The sequence below is a fragment of the Octodon degus genome, unplaced genomic scaffold (assembly GCF_000260255.1).
Source record: "Octodon degus isolate 3935 unplaced genomic scaffold, OctDeg1.0 scaffold00015, whole genome shotgun sequence".
NCBI classification, from domain to species: Eukaryota; Metazoa; Chordata; class Mammalia; order Rodentia; family Octodontidae; genus Octodon; species Octodon degus.
In genome coordinates, this window is record NW_004524591.1 from 17,081,528 (window position 1) to 17,099,887 (window position 18,360).

General features: G+C 54.2%; 4 protein-coding genes across 6 annotated transcripts in view; all 4 read right to left on the bottom strand.

Annotated features, from left to right (window-relative positions):
• Hoxa3 (homeobox A3) overlaps window positions 1-11,359 on the bottom strand; it is a 44,781-nt gene extending 33,422 nt beyond the window's left edge. The window contains exon 1 of one of the 3 annotated variants that reach the window (XM_004626487.2): window positions 11,013-11,359. The gene's annotated coding sequence lies outside the window, so the exon portion shown is untranslated. Of the gene's footprint in view, window positions 1-9,068; window positions 9,315-10,540; window positions 10,993-11,012 lie in introns of those variants that run through there. The other 2 variants (XM_023709913.1, XM_023709914.1) reach the window with 2 other exon arrangements.
• Window positions 377-4,454, bottom strand: Hoxa5 (homeobox A5). Its single transcript, XM_004626486.3, has 2 exons — window positions 1,892-4,454; window positions 377-919 (listed from the first exon to the last, which is right to left on the bottom strand). The coding sequence occupies exons 1-2, from the start codon at window positions 2,784-2,786 to the stop codon at window positions 669-671; spliced, it is 1,146 nt and encodes a 381-aa protein (XP_004626543.2). The 5' UTR covers window positions 2,787-4,454; the 3' UTR covers window positions 377-668.
• Window positions 2,961-9,058, bottom strand: Hoxa6 (homeobox A6). Its single transcript, XM_004626485.2, has 2 exons — window positions 6,105-9,058; window positions 2,961-4,756 (listed from the first exon to the last, which is right to left on the bottom strand). Exons 1-2 carry the CDS (start codon window positions 6,544-6,546, stop codon window positions 4,497-4,499), a joined length of 702 nt encoding a protein of 233 aa, XP_004626542.1. The 5' UTR covers window positions 6,547-9,058; the 3' UTR covers window positions 2,961-4,496.
• Window positions 11,360-13,558: 2,199 nt separating the features above from the next.
• Hoxa7 (homeobox A7) lies at window positions 13,559-15,726 on the bottom strand. Its single transcript, XM_004626489.3, has 2 exons — window positions 14,909-15,726; window positions 13,559-13,984 (listed from the first exon to the last, which is right to left on the bottom strand). The coding sequence occupies exons 1-2, from the start codon at window positions 15,285-15,287 to the stop codon at window positions 13,659-13,661; spliced, it is 705 nt and encodes a 234-aa protein (XP_004626546.1). The 5' UTR covers window positions 15,288-15,726; the 3' UTR covers window positions 13,559-13,658.
• Window positions 15,727-18,360: the final 2,634 nt, after the last annotated feature.

Consider the following 18,360-nt stretch of genomic DNA (forward strand, 5'->3'; position numbering starts at 1 on the left):
GGACAATATTTGTAACTTTGTTCACAAAAACATACATCACTGAAGCTGCGCTTATAAGAGCCACTTCCAGAGTTCGTGCAAAGGGTCCTACAAAGGCACGCAGGGACACACCGCTTGGAGTCACAGTTTCCGTCACAGAGTCACTAGTCACTACACGTTGAACAAGTTAAGTTGTGTCTCATTAAGTCACCTCTACAACAGCATTAATTACACAAGGAATATAGGTAGTTTGAATAAAAATATCTTTAACAGCTTGGAGCTATTGAGACAGGAACACTTCCACGCACATGCACAGTTAAACAACTCAAGTGCAACACACAACATTGGCACTAAACGAGGTTGAAGGGGGACTTTTCTGTGTGTTTTTTTTCTTTTCTTTTTTGTTATAGTTACTTCAAGTAACACAGCTTGCTTCATATAAATAAGTTAAAACATCTATTTTTTTTTTCAAGACAAAGCCATTCAGGACAAAGAGATGAACAGAAAGCAGATCTACGTATACAGGCGCTATAATGGCAATAAACAGGCTCATGATTAAAAGATGAATTAGGGCAAGGAGAACAGGGCTTCTTCACAGAAGGAACACAAGGGAGTTTCAGAAAGTCACCTTAGTACTGACACTAAGCGGGATCCGCTAATACTGCTCAGTACTTTAAACACTCAAATGCTCAGGGGCGGAAGGCCCCTCCTGCAGCGGCCATGCTCATGCTTTTCAGCTTATTATCTTTTTTCCACTTCATTCTCCGGTTTTGGAACCAGATTTTAATTTGTCTCTCGGAGAGGCAAAGAGCATGTGCTATTTCAATCCTTCTTCTGCGGGTCAGGTAGCGGTTGAAGTGGAACTCCTTCTCCAGCTCCAGGGTCTGGTAACGTGTGTAGGCCGTCCGGGCCCTTTTGCCTTCAGGGCCGCCTATGTTGTCTGCAATAGAAAAGCCAGCGGTTTAGCCACCAACTCCTCAGCTCTTGGCTTCCAAAGTCCGCCAGCTGACGAGCTAGGGTCCGGAACGCGGAACCAGGCAAAAGGCTCAACAAGTTTTCCCTCCCTGTACACCCGCCACTCCCCAGTTTCCTTCCCTCTTCCTTTCTAAAGAGAAAACAATAAGGTTTGGACTCTGGGAACAATCGGCCCATCGGAGGCTGGAACCGCGTCCCGGAGGACCGCCGGGCTTTCCTTCGCCCCTCTGTGCCCCCTGGCCCTGCCGCAGGAGCCCCAAGTAGGGGGCACAGCCCTCCCAGGCTGCCCACCTCTCAGAAACCCACCGAAGCGCGGCCCTTTGCTGAGTGCCAAAGTGGCCTCCAGGTCATTCTCCTCCCTTAAAGTTCCGGCCCCAGGAGCGCTCCAGTTCCAGCCTGTACGCCTGGGGCGCCTGCTTTCTTTCTTTTTTGCTTCTTTCTCCCTCTTTTCCCCAAACTCCACAATCCCGCTGGCCCTCGCCTGGATTATTTTCCCCAAGCCCCGTTTCGGGGCTCTAATTAGTAACGCTGTTTCCCCGGCGTAGCCCTTCCCATAAATTATCCGCCCTGACAAGCCCGATTCACGGCCCCTACTGCCTGCCATCCTCTACCTCTCTGCGCCCTGCTCGGCTGGCCTGACCCGGAGCGCGTTCCGAGGCGCTGGGGTTCCAGACGGATTTTTTCCCCTCCTTTCTCCCCCTTTTAAAGTCCAAACTTGCCTGGCCACCGGCCCATTGCCCCGCTATTTGCGAGTGCAGGTTGCTGCAGAGAAAGGGAGGAAGGATGGAGGCAAGGGAAGGAGATCGGCAGGGAGAGGATCCTCAGGGCTGGGAGAAGAGACTAGGAGAGAGACCGGGAGAAAGGGCGGCAAAGGAGACAGGGGAGACCGAGAGCCGCGCCCCCGCGGACGCGTGGTTTAGAAAAAGGCTGGCTTTACCATGACTTATGTGCAGCTTGCGCATCCAGGGGTAGATCTGGGGTTGAGCGGGCGGCGCCGGGCTCGGCTCGCTTTGCGCGCTCGCCTGCTCGCTGCTGGCGGGGGCGTCCTCCTCGGCTCCGGACGCCGTGCCAACCCCCTCTCTGCTGTTGATGTGGGTGCTGCCGGCGTTGGCCGAGGCGCCGCTGGAGTTGCCCAGAGAGTTTTTCCCGCCGTGGTGGCTGTCGCTGCCGGGCGAGGGGGCCACGGCGGAGCAGGGCAGCGGGTCGGGCGGAGGCGAGTGCGTGGACGTGGCCGGCTGGCTGTACCTGGGCTCGGCGGGCGCCGCGCTGGCGCCAGCCGCGTAGCTGCGGGCGCGCTCCCCGGAGCCAAAGTGGCCGGATCCCGAGCGGCCGACGCTGAGATCCATGCCATTGTAGCCGTAGCCGTACCTGCCGGAGTGCATGCTCGCCGAGTCCCTGAATTGTTCGCTCACGGAACTATGATCTCCATAATTATGCAACTGGTAGTCCGGGCCATTTGGATAGCGACCGCAAAATGAGTTTACAAAATAAGAGCTCATTTGTTTTTTGATATGTGTGCTTGATTTGTGGCTCGCGGTCGTTTGTGCGTCTATAGCACCCTTGCACAATTTATGATGAATTATGGAAATGACTGGGACATGTACTTGGTTCCCTCCTACGTAGGCACCCAAATATGGGGTACGACTTCGAATCACGTGCTTTTGTTGTCCAGTCGTAAATCCTGCCTGATGACCTCTAGAGGTAAACTCGTGCACTAATGGGGGAGTTGGGTGGAGGCGAGAGGGGTGGCGCGCGCGCCCCAGGCGCGTGCCCGCCGCCCGCCACCGCCGTTCAGTCGGACTCGAGCGCCACCCGCTGGAGACAGGGAGCATCGCTCCGCTTCCGACCCCGGGCTGCAAGGGCCGGGGTCGAATTGAGGTTACAGCCCATTATGGCAAAATTATTGCATTTCCCTCGCAGTTCCATTAGGATGTACCAATTGTGAGGCCGTCAGCTGCCGATCGCGCGCCCGGCGAGGATGCAGAGAATTAGGGGGAGGTGGTGACTTGAAATTTATTTGCAACTTTATTTGCCCGCTTTGCAGCCCCTCTTATTTTTGTGTCGAGTTTGGGGTCGGTTCTGCCATCCTGCCGGCAGCTCTGAATTTTGAAAATACAGATAACACCTTCGGGGAAAGGGAGGAGGCCATTTAGCCAAATTGGAGAAATAAATCCTGCCCGCAGCAGCTACAATTACAGCTCTGTTTTTTGCCAGTGCAAGAGAGACAGTGTCCCTGCCGCTCTTAAATGACAGGCGTCTATTAAAGATAGCTTTTGTGTAGTGTTTCTCCGAGGCGAGGTCAGATTCCACGCACTTTTATAACCGGCGTCGATTTTTCTTTCTTGTAAATATGGTTTTTGTGTTATTAGTTTGCTATTTGATTTGCTTACGCATCTGGCTTGTAGAATCTTCACCACCAGGTCCCCTTCCTCGAGCCAGCCGGTCTCCAAGTCGGTGGGTTCCCTGTAAAACCAGCGAGTGGGCCCAGGCTTCCAGCAGCCACAGAGCCTGCTTGGGAGCTGAGAATCCGTGGACTGAGATATTGGGGTCTTGCTTAGACCTCGGGGCATAAACTGAGGACACTAATAGAAGCATTTCGTGGCAGTGCCTAGTATCTCCGCAGTTATTTTTCTGGGCAACAAAAGACGAAAGTAAATCACAAATATAGCCGGGAGGCAAGCAGAGTCTCCCCGCTGGAGGCCCGGAGTCGCAGAAGCCCCTGGCACGTTTGCAAGCCAGCGCTCTAGTGGCACCCATGGCCCTGAGCCCCTCAGTGGGTGCCGAAAGCTGCGTCTTGGCGGCGCCGGCGCTGTCTGAGGCAGGGAGCCGGAATCCGAAGCCAGGAACCTGCGTGAGCCCAGTCGCTCGCAGGGCTGTAATGTTCCACCGTGCCCAGGTTAGCTCGCTGCAGCTGGCTGCTTCTTTTCCACTGAGGGTTGTGCGCAGGCCAGAGAAACCCGGCTATGTCGGGGCCCTTTTGTTCTTCAAGCTCCTTCCTGTTTGGGGGACGGTTTGGGAGGACTCCGCTGGGCTGGGGCCCTAGCCCTTAGGCCCTCCTCTCTGTCCAGTGGTCTGAGCTGATGTGCTGATGCCCTTGAAGGCTTACAGCCAGAGGACCAAGGCGGAGACGCTCAGACACAAACTGGGCAGGGCCTGGGGTCTTTCTTCTTCTGCAACTCCACATTCCGAGCTCAGGAAGCGCGAAGGAGACAACACAGGAGCTGAGGAGGAATTCGGGGTGCACTTCCGGAACTCAGAGCTGACTTGAGAAGCCTGGGGGAGCAGGCCTGTGTATGTACAGGGCGCGCTGTTCCACCGCTGGCACTGCCTGTGTGTGTGGGTTTTTTGGTTGGGTTTTTTGTTTGTTTGTTTTGTTTTGTTTTTTGGTAATAAATACTCGCGCGCTTGCAAAGCTTCGGACTCCCCTGAAGCTGCGGAAGCCCCCGATAGCAGCACAAGGACAGAAAAGTTGGGTAGCAGGCAAGGACAAGGGGGCAAAGCCAAAGGAGGTTGCAGCACTGGCCTGGTCCCTGCCCAGACATCTACTCGCCCGCCTTTGCCTCAGAGTCCTCCCCGCTGGGCTGCGTGGAATTGATGAGTTTATTTTCCTTTTTCCACTTCATGCGGCGGTTCTGGAACCAGATCTTGATCTGGCGCTCGGTGAGGCAGAGCGCGTTGGCGATCTCGATACGGCGGCGCCGCGTCAGGTAGCGGTTGAAGTGGAACTCCTTCTCCAGTTCCAGGGTCTGGTAGCGCGTGTAGGTCTGGCGGCCTCGGCGCCCGTGGCTCCCATACACAGCACCTGCAGGCAGAAAGGGCCGGGTGCCAGTGAGCAGGGTCCGTGGGGCCGCGCCAGTGAGTCCCTTGCCTCCCTCCAGGGGCCTCTGGGCTGGAAACCACTCTGCCTCTACTCCTACCTCTCCCACCACGTTTGGGGCGGAAAACACGCCGAATGGTGAAGGTTGTTTCATAACAAGCGAGATATTTTCCACTTTTAAACGACTTGGGGTGAAAACATACTGTTTTTGAAATGTCTGCCTTGTAAGACAACCACAGCAAATGAAATAATAGAAAGGGCATGTGTAATTTGGGACAACAGAGTCATATTTTTATGGAATGGTGTGTGTTTGCATCTGGGGCAGATGGGAGTGGATCCCTACTAGCAGTGTAGACACTGAATTCACACACTGGTCTCTCTAGGGATGCTACTGAGGCCACCTATTTCAGGACATAACACATTTGGGGAAAAGTTGAATATGGTTAACTCAAATATTTGCACATTTTCCCAAATTATATGACCCACTTGAAAAACACAGAGGTCCATAGGGGTGGATTTTAAAGCAAAACACTAAGTTTTAAAATACAAATTAAGTTTTCCTGCGCCAAGGGAAAGGGAGGATACCCTGTGGGGTCTTTGGAAACCAGAGCAAAGAGATAGACCTACAAGCGGTCTGGGATTTCTTGCAATGTAGGACTGTTGTGGGCTGTCTATTCTGGTGCCAAAGGTGCCCAAGGGTGGAAGAATCTCCTCAAGCCAAGTGTGAGGCTCAAGCAGGGGCTCAGAAGGAGGCAGAAGTTGACTAAGAGAGAACAGTTAAGTGGTAGGGGGAGGAGGGAAAGGAGGACAGAAAGAAAAAGTCCAGAAGCTAGGGATGTGGCCCTCCAAGGCTTTGGGGAGAAACACTGGAAGAAGCCAAATGGAGCCCTCTCTCTCGCCATCTAGGATTCTGAAGGGCAGAAAAGAGAGTGGTTGGAAGGCACAGAAGGCCCTCTCTACCTGGGAACCTAAGCAGAGTGTTACAGAGTGCAGCCTTGGAGGTTCTCCCTCCCAACCTGCTTGCCTCTCTCTTCAGGTGGCCCTGTCAGGGTTCTCCCATTTTGGCAGTGATCCCCCCACCCTCCCTAAAGTGTCACCTTACATGGACCCTATTACCCTCCCTTTCCTCAACTTTGGCCTGATGGCCCCATTGGGAATGATTTTTTCTTTTAAAATCTACTTTCAAAAGCTAAAGAAACTTTGTTCATTCTTTCCTCTTCTCATTCATTCTACTCCTTCTTACACTTGCTCTATTTCCTTCCTTCCTTCTTTCCCTGCCTCCTTCCCCCTCTCCTTCCACTGTCTTGGGTGGGGGTGCAGGGAAATGCCTTACCGGCGCAGGAGTTCATCCGCTGCATCCAGGGGTAAACTGGGCTCGTGTACTTCCGGTCGGTGCCTTCATCATGGAGGGCTTTGCCCTGTAAGGTGCTGTTATCAGGTTTGTACTGCTGCTCGGGAGAAAAGTGCAGGTAGTCCCCGGGGCCCCTCTGCTTGCTACTGCCCGAAGGCGAGGCGCCACTGAGGTCCTTATCAGAATAGAAACACGAGGCCCCGTACTCGTAGGATGCCCGGTTGCAGGCCAGGACCGAGTTGGACTGTTGGTAGAAACAAGGTGAGGTGTACGTCTTGTCCGGGAGGCTCGACGCCCCATACGAGGCCGGGAAGGGCCTCAGCGCGTCGTAGCCAGCGGGGTAGAGGGGCAGCTGGCCCAAGAAGGAGTCCTGGCCGCTGGGCAGGCTCCCGGGGAAAGTGGGATTCACAAAATAGGAACTCATTTGCGCGCCCCTCTGCAGGACTGTGATTTGTTGTGTATTAGTACATCTGGCTATAACTATTAGTAGTCATCGAACTGGTTTGTTTCTGGATGGCCGAACGCCAAAAGCGACAGCAGCAAATCGCACCAGCTGACGCGGCGGCGGCCAATGGGAGCGAGCGCCGGAGCCCGCTCCCCGGGGACCGCGGCGACCGAGGCAGCAAAGTTACAAACAGCCCCCAGCCCGCCCGCCGCCGCCGCCCGGCAGATTAATGTGCGCGCACAGCCCGCCCGCCTGGCTCTTTCCCCCAAGCCAGCGGCCAGCGTGGCCCGGGCAGGGAGTACAGATTACACCCGGGCAGGAGCACCGGAGCCCAGGCAGCCTGAAAGACCCTGTCAGGCTCGCTCTTTCCGGCCTCCTGCCTTTTTTTTTTTTTTTTTTTCCTTGTCGAATTTTGCTGGCATTTTTCTCCTCCAAAGAGGAAAGCGGACGACCCTGCCGCAAAGAAGAGTGGCCACCACACCATCATGGCTTTGCTCCCTGCTGGCCTACTCTTCAGGCCTGGCCCTGAGTTGCCCCTCCCCTGTGCACCCCTAATGGAGGGTGTGGGGTCTTGGGCTGGAGTAGGGTTTCTGAGAAGCCAGGCCTTCACTCTCTGCTCTTCATTGGCAAGCTTGGGGATGGTGCACCCCCTTATTCTATCCTTCCCACTTCTACCAGAGGTCTGGGCCTCGAAGCAGAATATGAAGGCTCACCCCATGCTGACCAGAACAAGGCCAAACAGGCCCCTCCTGCTGCCCCTGCCTTCCACATAGCACAGCATCTCCTTTGGGTACAGCCTGCAGTGGTTCATGCCTACCTGGCCTCTCCGAAAGCATCTTCTCCAGCTACACACCCAGTTGTTGAACCCAGGGAACAGAGAAGCCAGAAGCACAGGCTTCCACAAGAAAGGACCTACAGAGGAGCGGCTTTGTGACTGGGCTCAGACTGCTGCCTCTAGCCCAGCACCCTGGGACTCCCCAAAGCCACGTATCTGCTCAGAAGCTGAGACACCCCAGGGGCACTGAAAATGCACCGAAGATGCAGGGCCTGGGGTGGAGCAGGGCACGGAGAACAGCTGGACAGGGCCCAAGGATGTACGATAACTAATGGGCTTGGTTTCTGGGGTGCCTGTCTGCTGGCACTGTCTTGGGACTTGTCTGTTTCTTGCTTTTCCTAAGTCTACACTGAAGACTGCCAGTGGCAGAAGCTCCAGAACCTGAATGATTTTCTCACAGGCTCTAGAAATCCTGAATTGCTTTTACTGTGGGCCCAGGCCTGGCAGGTCCCAGATAGGACCCGAAAAGCCTGTCCTCAGCTGCTTTCTCTTGCTTGAGAGGTGTGCCTTCAAGACAGTTCACTTTTACAACACAAGGATCAATCTCGTTTTGTAAAATGTGGTATCTGTCCACTGGCATTTTTATGACTGGTAGTGGGGCTTGTAAAATTCCTTGAATTAGCTTTAAAATCCTCAACCCTTGTAGAGGTTGAAGAAATGACATTATGTGGTTGGATTTCAAGAAGCTACTTTTAAAATCTGTAAAACCCTGGCCAACATAGGCCGTTGGGGTTCAGGCCTTGGAGGGTGGCAGTTGGCAATGCTCCCTGAGGGATCTGCTAAGGACTTCCTTAATCTCTTTCTGGCTTTTCCATTTTTCCCTGACCTGCCTTCCCCCCACCCCCCAATGGAAAAAGGTTGGGTTACTATCAGGGCTGCTACAGCCAGCACAGAGCCTATGCCGGCACTTTCTCGAAGGCTTGGGGAAGCCTTGTCCCTGTGCTGTAATCAGTCCAGACAGGGAAAGTTTTTCCTTTGCATAGAAAAGACCATTCAGAAGAGGACAAATTTTCATATTCCTCACAGATTTCTTCAGGAAAGGATCCAATATGTGAAACAAAACACTCAGGAGTCGAAAAATAAAAAGGGAATTTTTTTTTCTTTAAAAGCTCTGTTTCAAGAAAATCATGTTTGAGTTATTATTTCTTAAAAATCATCAAATAACAGTAATTTCAAGCAAATTACTTAAAGTGAAAATAACCATTTGCAAATGTTGATAAATGTTTACATTTATAATTTCTCTGTTATTCCTTCATATTCTCCTACAGTGTTGCAGCTACTGGCAGTTTACTACTATTATTGTTATGCTTTGACCTGGATTCTCCATCTAGTAAGTGTCCCAGCACTTGAAAGAATTTGATTGTTCAGCTCAGAGCCAGAAAACATTATATTTCTTGCTTTTGTAAGCACGAAAGTGGACAAATAATAGTAAATTGAAATATTTACATGGTAGTCAAGGCGAGTACATAGTATGTTGGGAGACAACCAATTTATCAATTTCTCTTTCCATATATATATTTGGGGGTGAGCAAGAGATTTACAAGGAAGAACCCATTCAGACAATAACAGGAGCTCCACACCCTCCTTAGAGCTGGTCTTGGATGGTGGGAATGGCCACCCCAAGGCTAGCTCTTCTCTGTCACAGGCAGACAGAAAGCCAACTTACCTTTGAGCTTCTTTCATTGGGGCAAGTTGTCGAGCAGGGTCACACCTTCGGCTCCTGCCCTGGGCGGCCCATTGAGCTCCTACACTTCTGCCAGGCTGGAGGAAGGCCTTCAGGGTTGTGTGGGGACCCTGAAGTCCCACATTCTACCTTCCATATCGCTAGCTCGGGCCAGAACCAACAGCACACAGGTGCGGCCTCTGCCTGTCACAGATTTTTGCCTGGAGCCCAAATCCACCTTCCTTACCACAGCCAGGCCAGCTGGCCTCAGGACTACAAACGGTCTCTCCGATTTCAGAGTTCCAAAACCAGCGCGTTCCCCCAGCAGGCATGCGACCCCAGGACTCCCCTGGACGCGCAGTTTGGACAGAAGCAGCCATGACGTGCCAGGCGTCCTGTGCTACCAGTCTCCGTGGTGCTGGGGTGGGGGAGAGGGGAGGGCCCTGGTCTATTCCGGCGTCTGGTTTCAGTCTGGGATGGCAGAGGCCGGTAGATTTCCCAGCCCAATAGACTCTGGAAGACTGCCCTTCAGGTCCTCTTTCGTCCCCCCTTCCCCTGCCTTCAGGGGAATCTCTGATGGGTCGGCACAGCAGTCGCGCCAGGCTGGAAGACGCGGGCTGCGGTTGGCGCCGGTCCCGGCGGTGGCCACAGCGTGGCAGCAGCGAGCGCCATCTCGGTCACAATAAATAATGTGCCCGCGGCAGCCGCAGTCGGGCAGCCAACGGCCCTACAAGGCAAACGCGCCGCTTTATCTGCCCAAGCGCACCCGAAGCGCCAGCGAACGCCCCAAACATTTACACCCCGTCTTGGTTAGCTAACGCATACCAAGATACGATCTTAAGACGGGAAAACAACAAGAACAACAAACCAAAACCAAACACGATAGAACTCGAGCCAGAACCTGGAGATCGATTCTTGTCGCCCGGAGCTCCCGGGGCAAATCTGGCCCGTGGCATACTCGGGCCCAGCCAGCTTCTAGCCACCGCGCCATGCAAAACCATGGCCAGCGCGCCCCTATGCCTGCTCCGGCTCGCTCCACAATCCTCCCCCACTCCCGGGAGGTGGGACGCATGATCGCCGGCTCTCCGAGAGAGATGGGTTGGAGGGGTCCCCTATTGCCCAGACTCCACTCACGTTCTTCTTTCAACCTTTTAACCTTAGTCCCGGCCCCTGCCACCTGCACTCATACCACAATGTTCTCCGCTCCACAACATCCCACCAAGTACCGTCCAGACAATTAACCCCGTCCTCTCCTCCAACACAGAATTCCACCCATGCACCTATCCCCTTCTCCCAGCGCTTCAGACACCTCTTTCATCCGAAAACCAACCGGGCGAAGAGAAGCAGGCAATCAGCAGAGAACCCTGGCTGAATTAGTAAGTTTTTTGTTTGTTTGTTCCCCCCCCCCCAACCCAGCTCTCAGGGACGAGAAGATGCTGTGTCGACGCTAATAATACGCCTGTGGGTTAACTCACTTTTGCCCGCACCTCCTCTCACCTCCCCAGGTCCGGAGCTGTCTCCTGTTGTTGGGGAATTCAGTCGAACCAATTGGGCCACGAATGAAAACACAAATCAACACAAAAACCAAAAACAAATTCCCAAAAGCCAAACCCTGAGGCTGGCAGGAAATGCAAAGTGCGGGATCACTTCCTTTTATGCTTCCCGGCGAGGCTGGGGAAGGGAGGGAGACAAGCCCAAGTGCTGCTGCCAGTGCCAAGGCGCCATGCCTCGAGGGGAGGCGGGCACCTACTGCCCTGGTGATCCAGGGAGCGAAGGGAGGGACGGTGGTGTGTGTGTGTGTGTGTGTGCGCGCGCGCGCGCTCTGTGGGGTGTGCCGGGTCCAACGTGGGGGGTGTGGTAGTCCCTTTGCAAAGCCGACCTAGTTGCCTTCTCCCACCGCGTGTAGCTCCTCACCACCTCTGCTCCTGTCTCTCCCACTTGTCTCACCTTCAGATGGCGGCTCCCAGAAGCTCCTGATCCTCTGACAGCTGTCGCTCCGGCAGCCCGGAGACGAATTGTCCTCCTTCCTGGTGCCAGAGGACGCAGGAAATTAGCCAGGTTGCGAGTTGCAAAACGGCCACGGCTGCGCCTGGAACCTGGCGCGCCCCACCTCCCACGGGAACGGCCGGGCCGGGCCTGGCCAGGGCTTCCCCTCGCTGGACATCGGCGGACAAAGCGCAGCCCAGCCGGGCTGCAAAGACAGAGCTCCGAAGCAGGCAGGATGGAGCGGAGCAAAAGAATGCGGCTCTATTCTCGCAAGGGAAATTATAAAAAAGTTCATGTTCACGGTTCTCATCCACATGACCGACAGCGGCCAATGGAAGGGCCGAACAACTCATAAAGTTGCATTGCAAAGTTGTAAATTTTCATAAACAACAACGGATTTATGACCCTTTCCCCATCACTAAGAGGAGGCAGCTCTTACACCGGCGCCATCTTACCACCGAGGCCGCCAGGACTTGGGCCGCAGGTTTTACGGACCTTTTTGGGTCAGATTTTATAAAAAGAGCCCTAAGAAGCTGTCCCAACCCAGGCAGGAGACCAGAGAGGAGGTCTTAGCTGGCAGCTCTCAGGATGCTTTGCACTGACCCCAGGGCCCCACCCTCACCCCTTCCCCAGCCTCCTGTTCCTCCCGCATCCAGATGCCCCTGGTGAGGCTGCCCAGCCGGGGTCAGCAGCTCTTGACCTTCGTCGAACCCCTTTGCTGCAGTGCAGGCCCTGGGGAGCCCTCGCCCAACCTGAAGGCAGAGTGCGGGTGCTGCGGCAGAGGTCCGCAGTCCCATTTTCCAGCCTAAGATTGAATTCAGGGTGCATGCGGATCTATTGCAGGGCAGGTAATACTCTTTTTGGAGTCCACTCGGCAGCCTTAGGGCGAAGGGTGGATTTGGAATTCACTCCTGGAATTTATGGGGATTTTTAGGAGGTCTATAAAGTATGTCTGCCAATGATTCCATTTTCAAGGGATCTAGATCTTTGTGCGCACACAGAGAAATCAGACAAATTCTCCATAAGAAGACAAAATTATAGATACGAGGAAATAGGGACATTCAATTATAGACACAGAAAACATGTAATTGTGGACCCAGGAAAACATGCACCCAATTATGGTCATGGAAATAAGTATACACATTTATGGACACAGAAGTATACACAATTATAAAACTAAAGCAAAAATACATACCCAAGTATCCACAGATAACAAAAATAGCACATATATACCCGAACAAGTCCACATGTACAAATATAAAATGAGATATGATATGCCTACACACTAGTGTGTGAACAATGCAATCCTTGCAACCAAGAACAGTCTTCCACTTTTGCTTTCCAAGTGCCCCTTTGGGCACAAAGACACAACCAGGACTTGCCCTTCAGCTCTGGCCCCCTCCCCTTTCCCCAAACCCTCTAGATAAAACACTCCATGTTTCTTTGTGACTAAGCATCTTTATTTTTTATTACATAAAACATGGTTAGCTAGACTGGGAACAGTTCCTTCCGGAACACCAGGCTGGAGCATAGGAGGACACAGGACAACACGGGAGATGAAGGGCACTGGGGAGGGCATCGGACCTGCCCAACCACTACAGAGTTAGGTCATGACAACACACCATGCTATAAAGTCACCCCATTAACATATCCTTCCCAAGTCAAGACATTTCTTTACAAATGAGCTCCAATACTATAGAAATGACCCAAAAATCTCATTCAAATATACAGTATTTGCCATCTTAGGAAAAGTCAGGGTGTATGTATTGGACATGGCTGAACAAGAGGACACAGGAGCCAGCGGAGAAGACGGTGATGCTGGGAGTATCTCCACAGTCCTACAAAACAGAAGCTAACCCAGAGGTTTGAAGCCCGCTCAGGAATAACCCCCTCCAGAAATAGGGGGTGATGGGCCTGAACTTGGGGACGCCAAGCCAGAGAAAGGATTCTAGGTTGCAGCACTTAGTATGCTTTGGAATAAATATATTATTTTTCAATTTAAATAGAAGCCAATGCCCTGATCCCTGGACCCCAGTGCCTTCTCAGTGATGCCTTGGGGGACCCCAGAGGCAGTGCCAGGAAGCAACAGGGGCCTGCCTGGGGTGGGGGGCTGTGACACCAAGTAGCAGGCAAGCCAGCCAGCACAAATAGGTAGTTTGGGGCTAATAGGTAGTACTGAAAGAACTGCGTTCCTATGGGTGTGGTGTGGTGCTGGATGTCTGCCAGTGTTAGGACACTAGGAGGCTTCCTGGAACTGGGGGCCCACTGCAGCTGGGCCCATAGGTAGTTTGGGGGTGCCTCTCAAGGAGGCCTGTGCTAGGTAGTATTTTGGCCATGCCTATGTAGAACTCTGGCCTGGGGGTAGGGGTATCTATTGGAATTCTGAAGGAAAGGGGATCCCAAGGTGACCTAGTCTTCATAGCCTCTCAGTCCGGAAATTTGGGAGCTACATCGGGTGATGGGGTGGGTGCTGTTGGGAGTTGGGGTGTTTCTCTTTTTCTTTTAAAATTTTCTTTTATTTCCCCTCATTTTTGTAAATAAAACCATTGAGTCTCTTAAAGACGCTTTTCCGACTGTCCGATGCAGCCAGGGCCCTAGCTGGGCCCCTCATTCCTCCTCTTCCTCCTCCTCTTCCTCCTCTTCTTCCTCTTCCTCCTCTTCCTCGTCGGCCTTGGCGGAAGTAGCGGCGGCAGCAGACGGCACCGCGCCCTCAGGGGCTGCAGTAGGGGTGGAACCCTCTTCCTTATGCTCTTTCTTCCACTTCATGCGGCGGTTCTGGAACCAGATCTTAATCTGGCGCTCGGTGAGGCAGAGCGCATGGGCGATCTCGATGCGGCGGCGCCGAGTCAGGTAGCGATTGAAATGGAACTCCTTCTCCAGCTCCAGGGTCTGGTAGCGCGTGTAGGTCTGGCGGCCTCGCTTCCTGTCTGGTCCTGAGAATAGAAATGCGGACACATGGACACACGGATAGACAGGCAGACACGGACACGCAAAGAACAGTGTGTTAGCTAGGTTGCTGTCCAGAGGGGGCACTTTCTTCCCTGCCCAGAGCTAGCCAGGGGCTCCCCTTTGCCCCCAAATGTAGAGCAGAGCTGGAGGTAGAAGGGGGCAGCTTGCGCAGAAGATCCAACCGCGGAGCCAGACGGCAGGCTGCTCTGTAAGAAGAGAAGGAGTAGAATTCCAACTTTACAACCAACCGACCTTTCCAGCCGGCTACGCTTCCACAATGTCCTGCTTCCCCCGACAAAGGGAAATTGTACATATAGAGTGTGGGCAAGTGGGAGTCGCTGCACTTTTGCATTCAAAGGCGAGCCCAGCCTTCCCAGACGAGTGGGCAACCCTCCCGGTCCGCCCTCGACCCCATCCCAGGACTCTTCAGGGCACTTCCACCCTCTGTCCCCTTCCCTCCCGTCTTCCAATAGCCCCTGGCACAGGGGTGGGTGAGGGGCCCAGAGGGTTTGGCTGTCTCGGCTTCTGAGAAAGAAAATTGAGGCTGAAAGGAAAAGAAGGAGGGAGGGAAGAGAAGAAAGGGAGGGAAGGATAGAGAGAGGGAGCGAGAGAGGAGAGAGAATAGGGAACAGACTGAATGTTAAAATTCCAAGGCAAAAGGAGTTAAATAAATTTACGAGGATTGAAACCATTAATTGGGCCATAAAAAGTTTTATGAGCCTCATTTACATACAATGCTACGGGCTCTCCACGCAATGGCGCCTCGGCTCTAATTAAAACCAGAAAGGCAGCGCCGCCAGGAGTCAAGGGGGCCGCGGCTGGCCGCCGCCTGGCTCAGCCCTCCGGGCCCTGCGCCTCGCGCCCGCCGCCCGCCCGCCGCCCTCCGCCCGCCGCCCGGCTGCGCCTACCTGAAGACCGCATCCAGGGGTAGATGCGGAAATTGGCGTCGGCCGGGCCGTGCAGCGCGCCCTCGTCCGCCTTGTCGCAGGCGCCTTTGGCGAGGTCACTGCAGAGCCCGGGGATGTTTTGGTCGTAGGAGGCGCAGGGCAGGTTGCCGTAGGCGTCGGCGCCCAGGCCGTAGCCCGACGCGAAGGGGCTCTGGTAGAGGGGGCTGTTGACATTGTACAAGCCCGGCACGGTCGAGGCGAAGGCGCCGGCGCCCGCCCCGTAGCCGCTTCTCTGCGAGTTGGGCGCAAAGGAGCAAGAAGTCGGCTCGGCATTTTGGAACAGAGAAGCCCCCGCCGTATATTTGCTAAAAAGCGCGTTCACATAATACGAAGAACTCATAATTTTGACCTGTGATTTGTTGTCCGGCAGCTTTCAGTGTCGGTTTTACGAGGTAGCGTGATATATGATAACATTACACCCCCAGATTTACACCAAACCCCATTTTCTTTTGGACGGAGCTCGCCGCGGCACGTGACCGCCCACATGACCGCCTCCGCCAATCTCGGCCGCCCTCACAGGTGGTCTCGCCCGGCGGGGCCGCGGCCGCCTAGACCCGGGCAGCGGCGGCTCCGGGAGCGGCCGCTGAACCCGCTGTGCCGGCGGCCCGCAGAGTAGGAGCCGGAGGCGGGACCGGCGGGCTTCCGCAGGTGCGGCCCTGTAGCCCTTATCCCTGTTAGTGAGCTCCGATTAGGCGTGTGGATCCCCCGTCCGTGTCCCGTCTGCTGACGGGGCCCCGGCGGGTCTCTGCTCCCCACGCACCCGCCTTCCGGATAGCCTTCTTGGCAGGGCTGGGTTGTGGGCAGATCAGCCCTTGGCCCACGCCTCTGCCGGGTCCAGTGGGCCAAAGGCCAGGCTTAGATGCTGAGCCAGACGCGGCAGGCGCGGCGTCGCTTCCAACAGCAAGCAGCCGGAGCGTCACAGCAAACTGGAGTCATGTGGTTCGAATAAAGTCAGTGTCTCCCAGCTTCCTTTCTGTAAAAGGCAGCGCACTGTTTATCCACCCTAAAGGAAGCAGTGAAATATTTATCTGTTAATGAACCTCATTTGTCAACAGATTTATTAACATGGGGTTCCCTGTGCCTCCTACCGGATACCGCAGTCCTGGAGGCTCTGTGCATTCACTTTTGGGCACCTGGCTCGCCTCTGATAGCTCTGTAAATGGTTCTGTCCTCCCCACGTCCTCTGGTTCCCTGGGCTCACGGTCCCGCGGTCCCGCCACACCCTCAGCGTGGAGGAACCTCAGGCTCTACCTTTCTGTCCACCCCAAACACCGGCGAGGTTTCTAGCAGCTTTCCCCCAAGCCATCGCTGGACTTTCACCTTGTGTCAGTGTCTGGGAGCAATTGAAGCTTTAGAGCTGAACTGGAGCAGAAAGAAGGGACCTGGAGACCTGGGGGCTGTAGTCCCTCGCAGATCTGCATTTCTTTTGGAGACACCAAAAACAAGGGAGCCCTCCCCAAGCTCTGGCTGTTATATCTTAGCAAGCATCAGCACACAGCTGAATGCACAGTCCTCTTACTCGCTTCCATCCAACCCCCACCCCAGCACACAGTGCCTACCTTCCCAGGCCTCCGACCCCTGCCGCAGCGTTCGACCCACTGAAGCCCCTGCTACCCACCTTCTGTGAAGGATGATGATAGGGCGAACCCTTCCCCTAAATGCCTCATAAACTGCCCAGGCCGCACTGGAAGCCTGGCCACCTTTTACTGCCCAGCTCGATTGCACACCATAAACCCAACCTCACAATGGAATTGCCCCGGAAATTCTCCTCTAAATTATAGACTTTGGTTCCTTGTGTACAAAGCACTCCTCTTCACTTTCAGAATGTCCAGGCTATCCTGCTCCCCACACCTTCTCAGGGGGTCCTGGAGCACAAAAGAGGAAGGATGGTTTCAGTGGGATTGGCCAGCAGCCCCAGCTCAGACCTAGGGAAGGGCTGAGCCTCTGGTTGGGAGGTGGGAGCAGGTGGGCGCTGGGCTGCCTACCTCAGGGATGCAGGCATCTGTGGGGATGGGGGCAATGGAGGGGACAATATCCTGAATGTCATTTATGGTGGATCAGGCTGATACCAAATCTCAGACCGGGAATGGAGGGCGTAAACCTGGAGCAGAAAAAATCCAAATAACATCTCCTTCTGGCAGGGAAATAAAAACGTAAGAAAGTTTTAAAAGATGCAGGAAGCAAGAAGAAGCCCAGATCAAAGAGGTGGAATTAGATGGCTTAGACCAATAAATTGTTCCTCTGGTGACACAGAGCAAGACGCAAAGAGAAAGACCTGAGCCAAGCCGCCGCCGGCTGTCTAGACTCAGGCGGCTGCAGTGGCCCAGAGCGATGGCCTTTAAAGTAGAACCTGTCCTAAGAAAGACAGCCAGACACCCCTTGTGGGGAGCAATTTCAGGGGGTGCAGGCAGGTACTCGCTTCACTGCCAAGGGAAGGCTGGGCATGCAGCAAGATCACCTATTCTCTGGGTTTGGCGGGGCAGGCATCCAAGCGCTCTCGCCAGAATCCTCTGCCCCAATGCCCCAGCCAGGGAGGATCCAGACGCTGCCCGGCAAAGCTGTGGTGCAGAATTCGGGCCGAAGTCAGCCAACTGGGCTGAGTCCCATGGGCACCAAAACCTCCCTTTCGTTTCTAAGATTCTTTCTCCCTGCCTCCTGTGCTTGGATTTTAAAATAAAAAGGCCCAACAAATACCAGGCTCTCGATAAAGCCTATTTAATCATATATTCCCTAGCTATTGGTTCCTTATCTGACTGAAAAGACCAAAAGGCACTGAGGTATGTGAGATAATATACAAGGAAATATTCGTTGATGTGCAAACTGGAGCAGGCATAGGTAGGCCAGCTTCTAATCAGCCTGTCTTAAGCATTTCCCACTGCTCTCCTGGAGTTAGCCTCTCTGTGCTAGAATGTTTTCTCTGATTATTACCAAACAGTCTGCAATATTTTAATCCAGTTAAGACTGTAAACTCAGCTCTTTGGCAACACATGGCGCCTGCTGGGCGGCCTTTGATTTGCTTCTCCAAATGTTTCCACCCACTCCTTGCGCGCGGGCTGCGATCTGCTCTCCACCAAGGGAGCTGTGCGTGGCTTGTCGTGGACCAACCCATCCCGACGCGTGGGACCGAGCTGCGGCCGCCACCAGTCAGCCTGGATGAAGGGCCAACACTGCCGCTGAGGGAAGCTGCTCGCTGGCAGAGCAGAGGGTGAGCAGCCTCCTGGCCGCCAGCCGCCAGCCGGCCAAGGGCAAGGGAGGCCCTGCCTGCCGGGAGTCCACGAGGCCTCTGAGGCTCCGGGTGCACTGTACGTGTCTTTGGCTTCTGTGCTCCGTGGAGAGAAGTGGTCACCACCAACCTGAGGCTTTATTTGTAATTACAAAAATCGAGCTTCTTTATCTGCGCCCACTGATTTGAT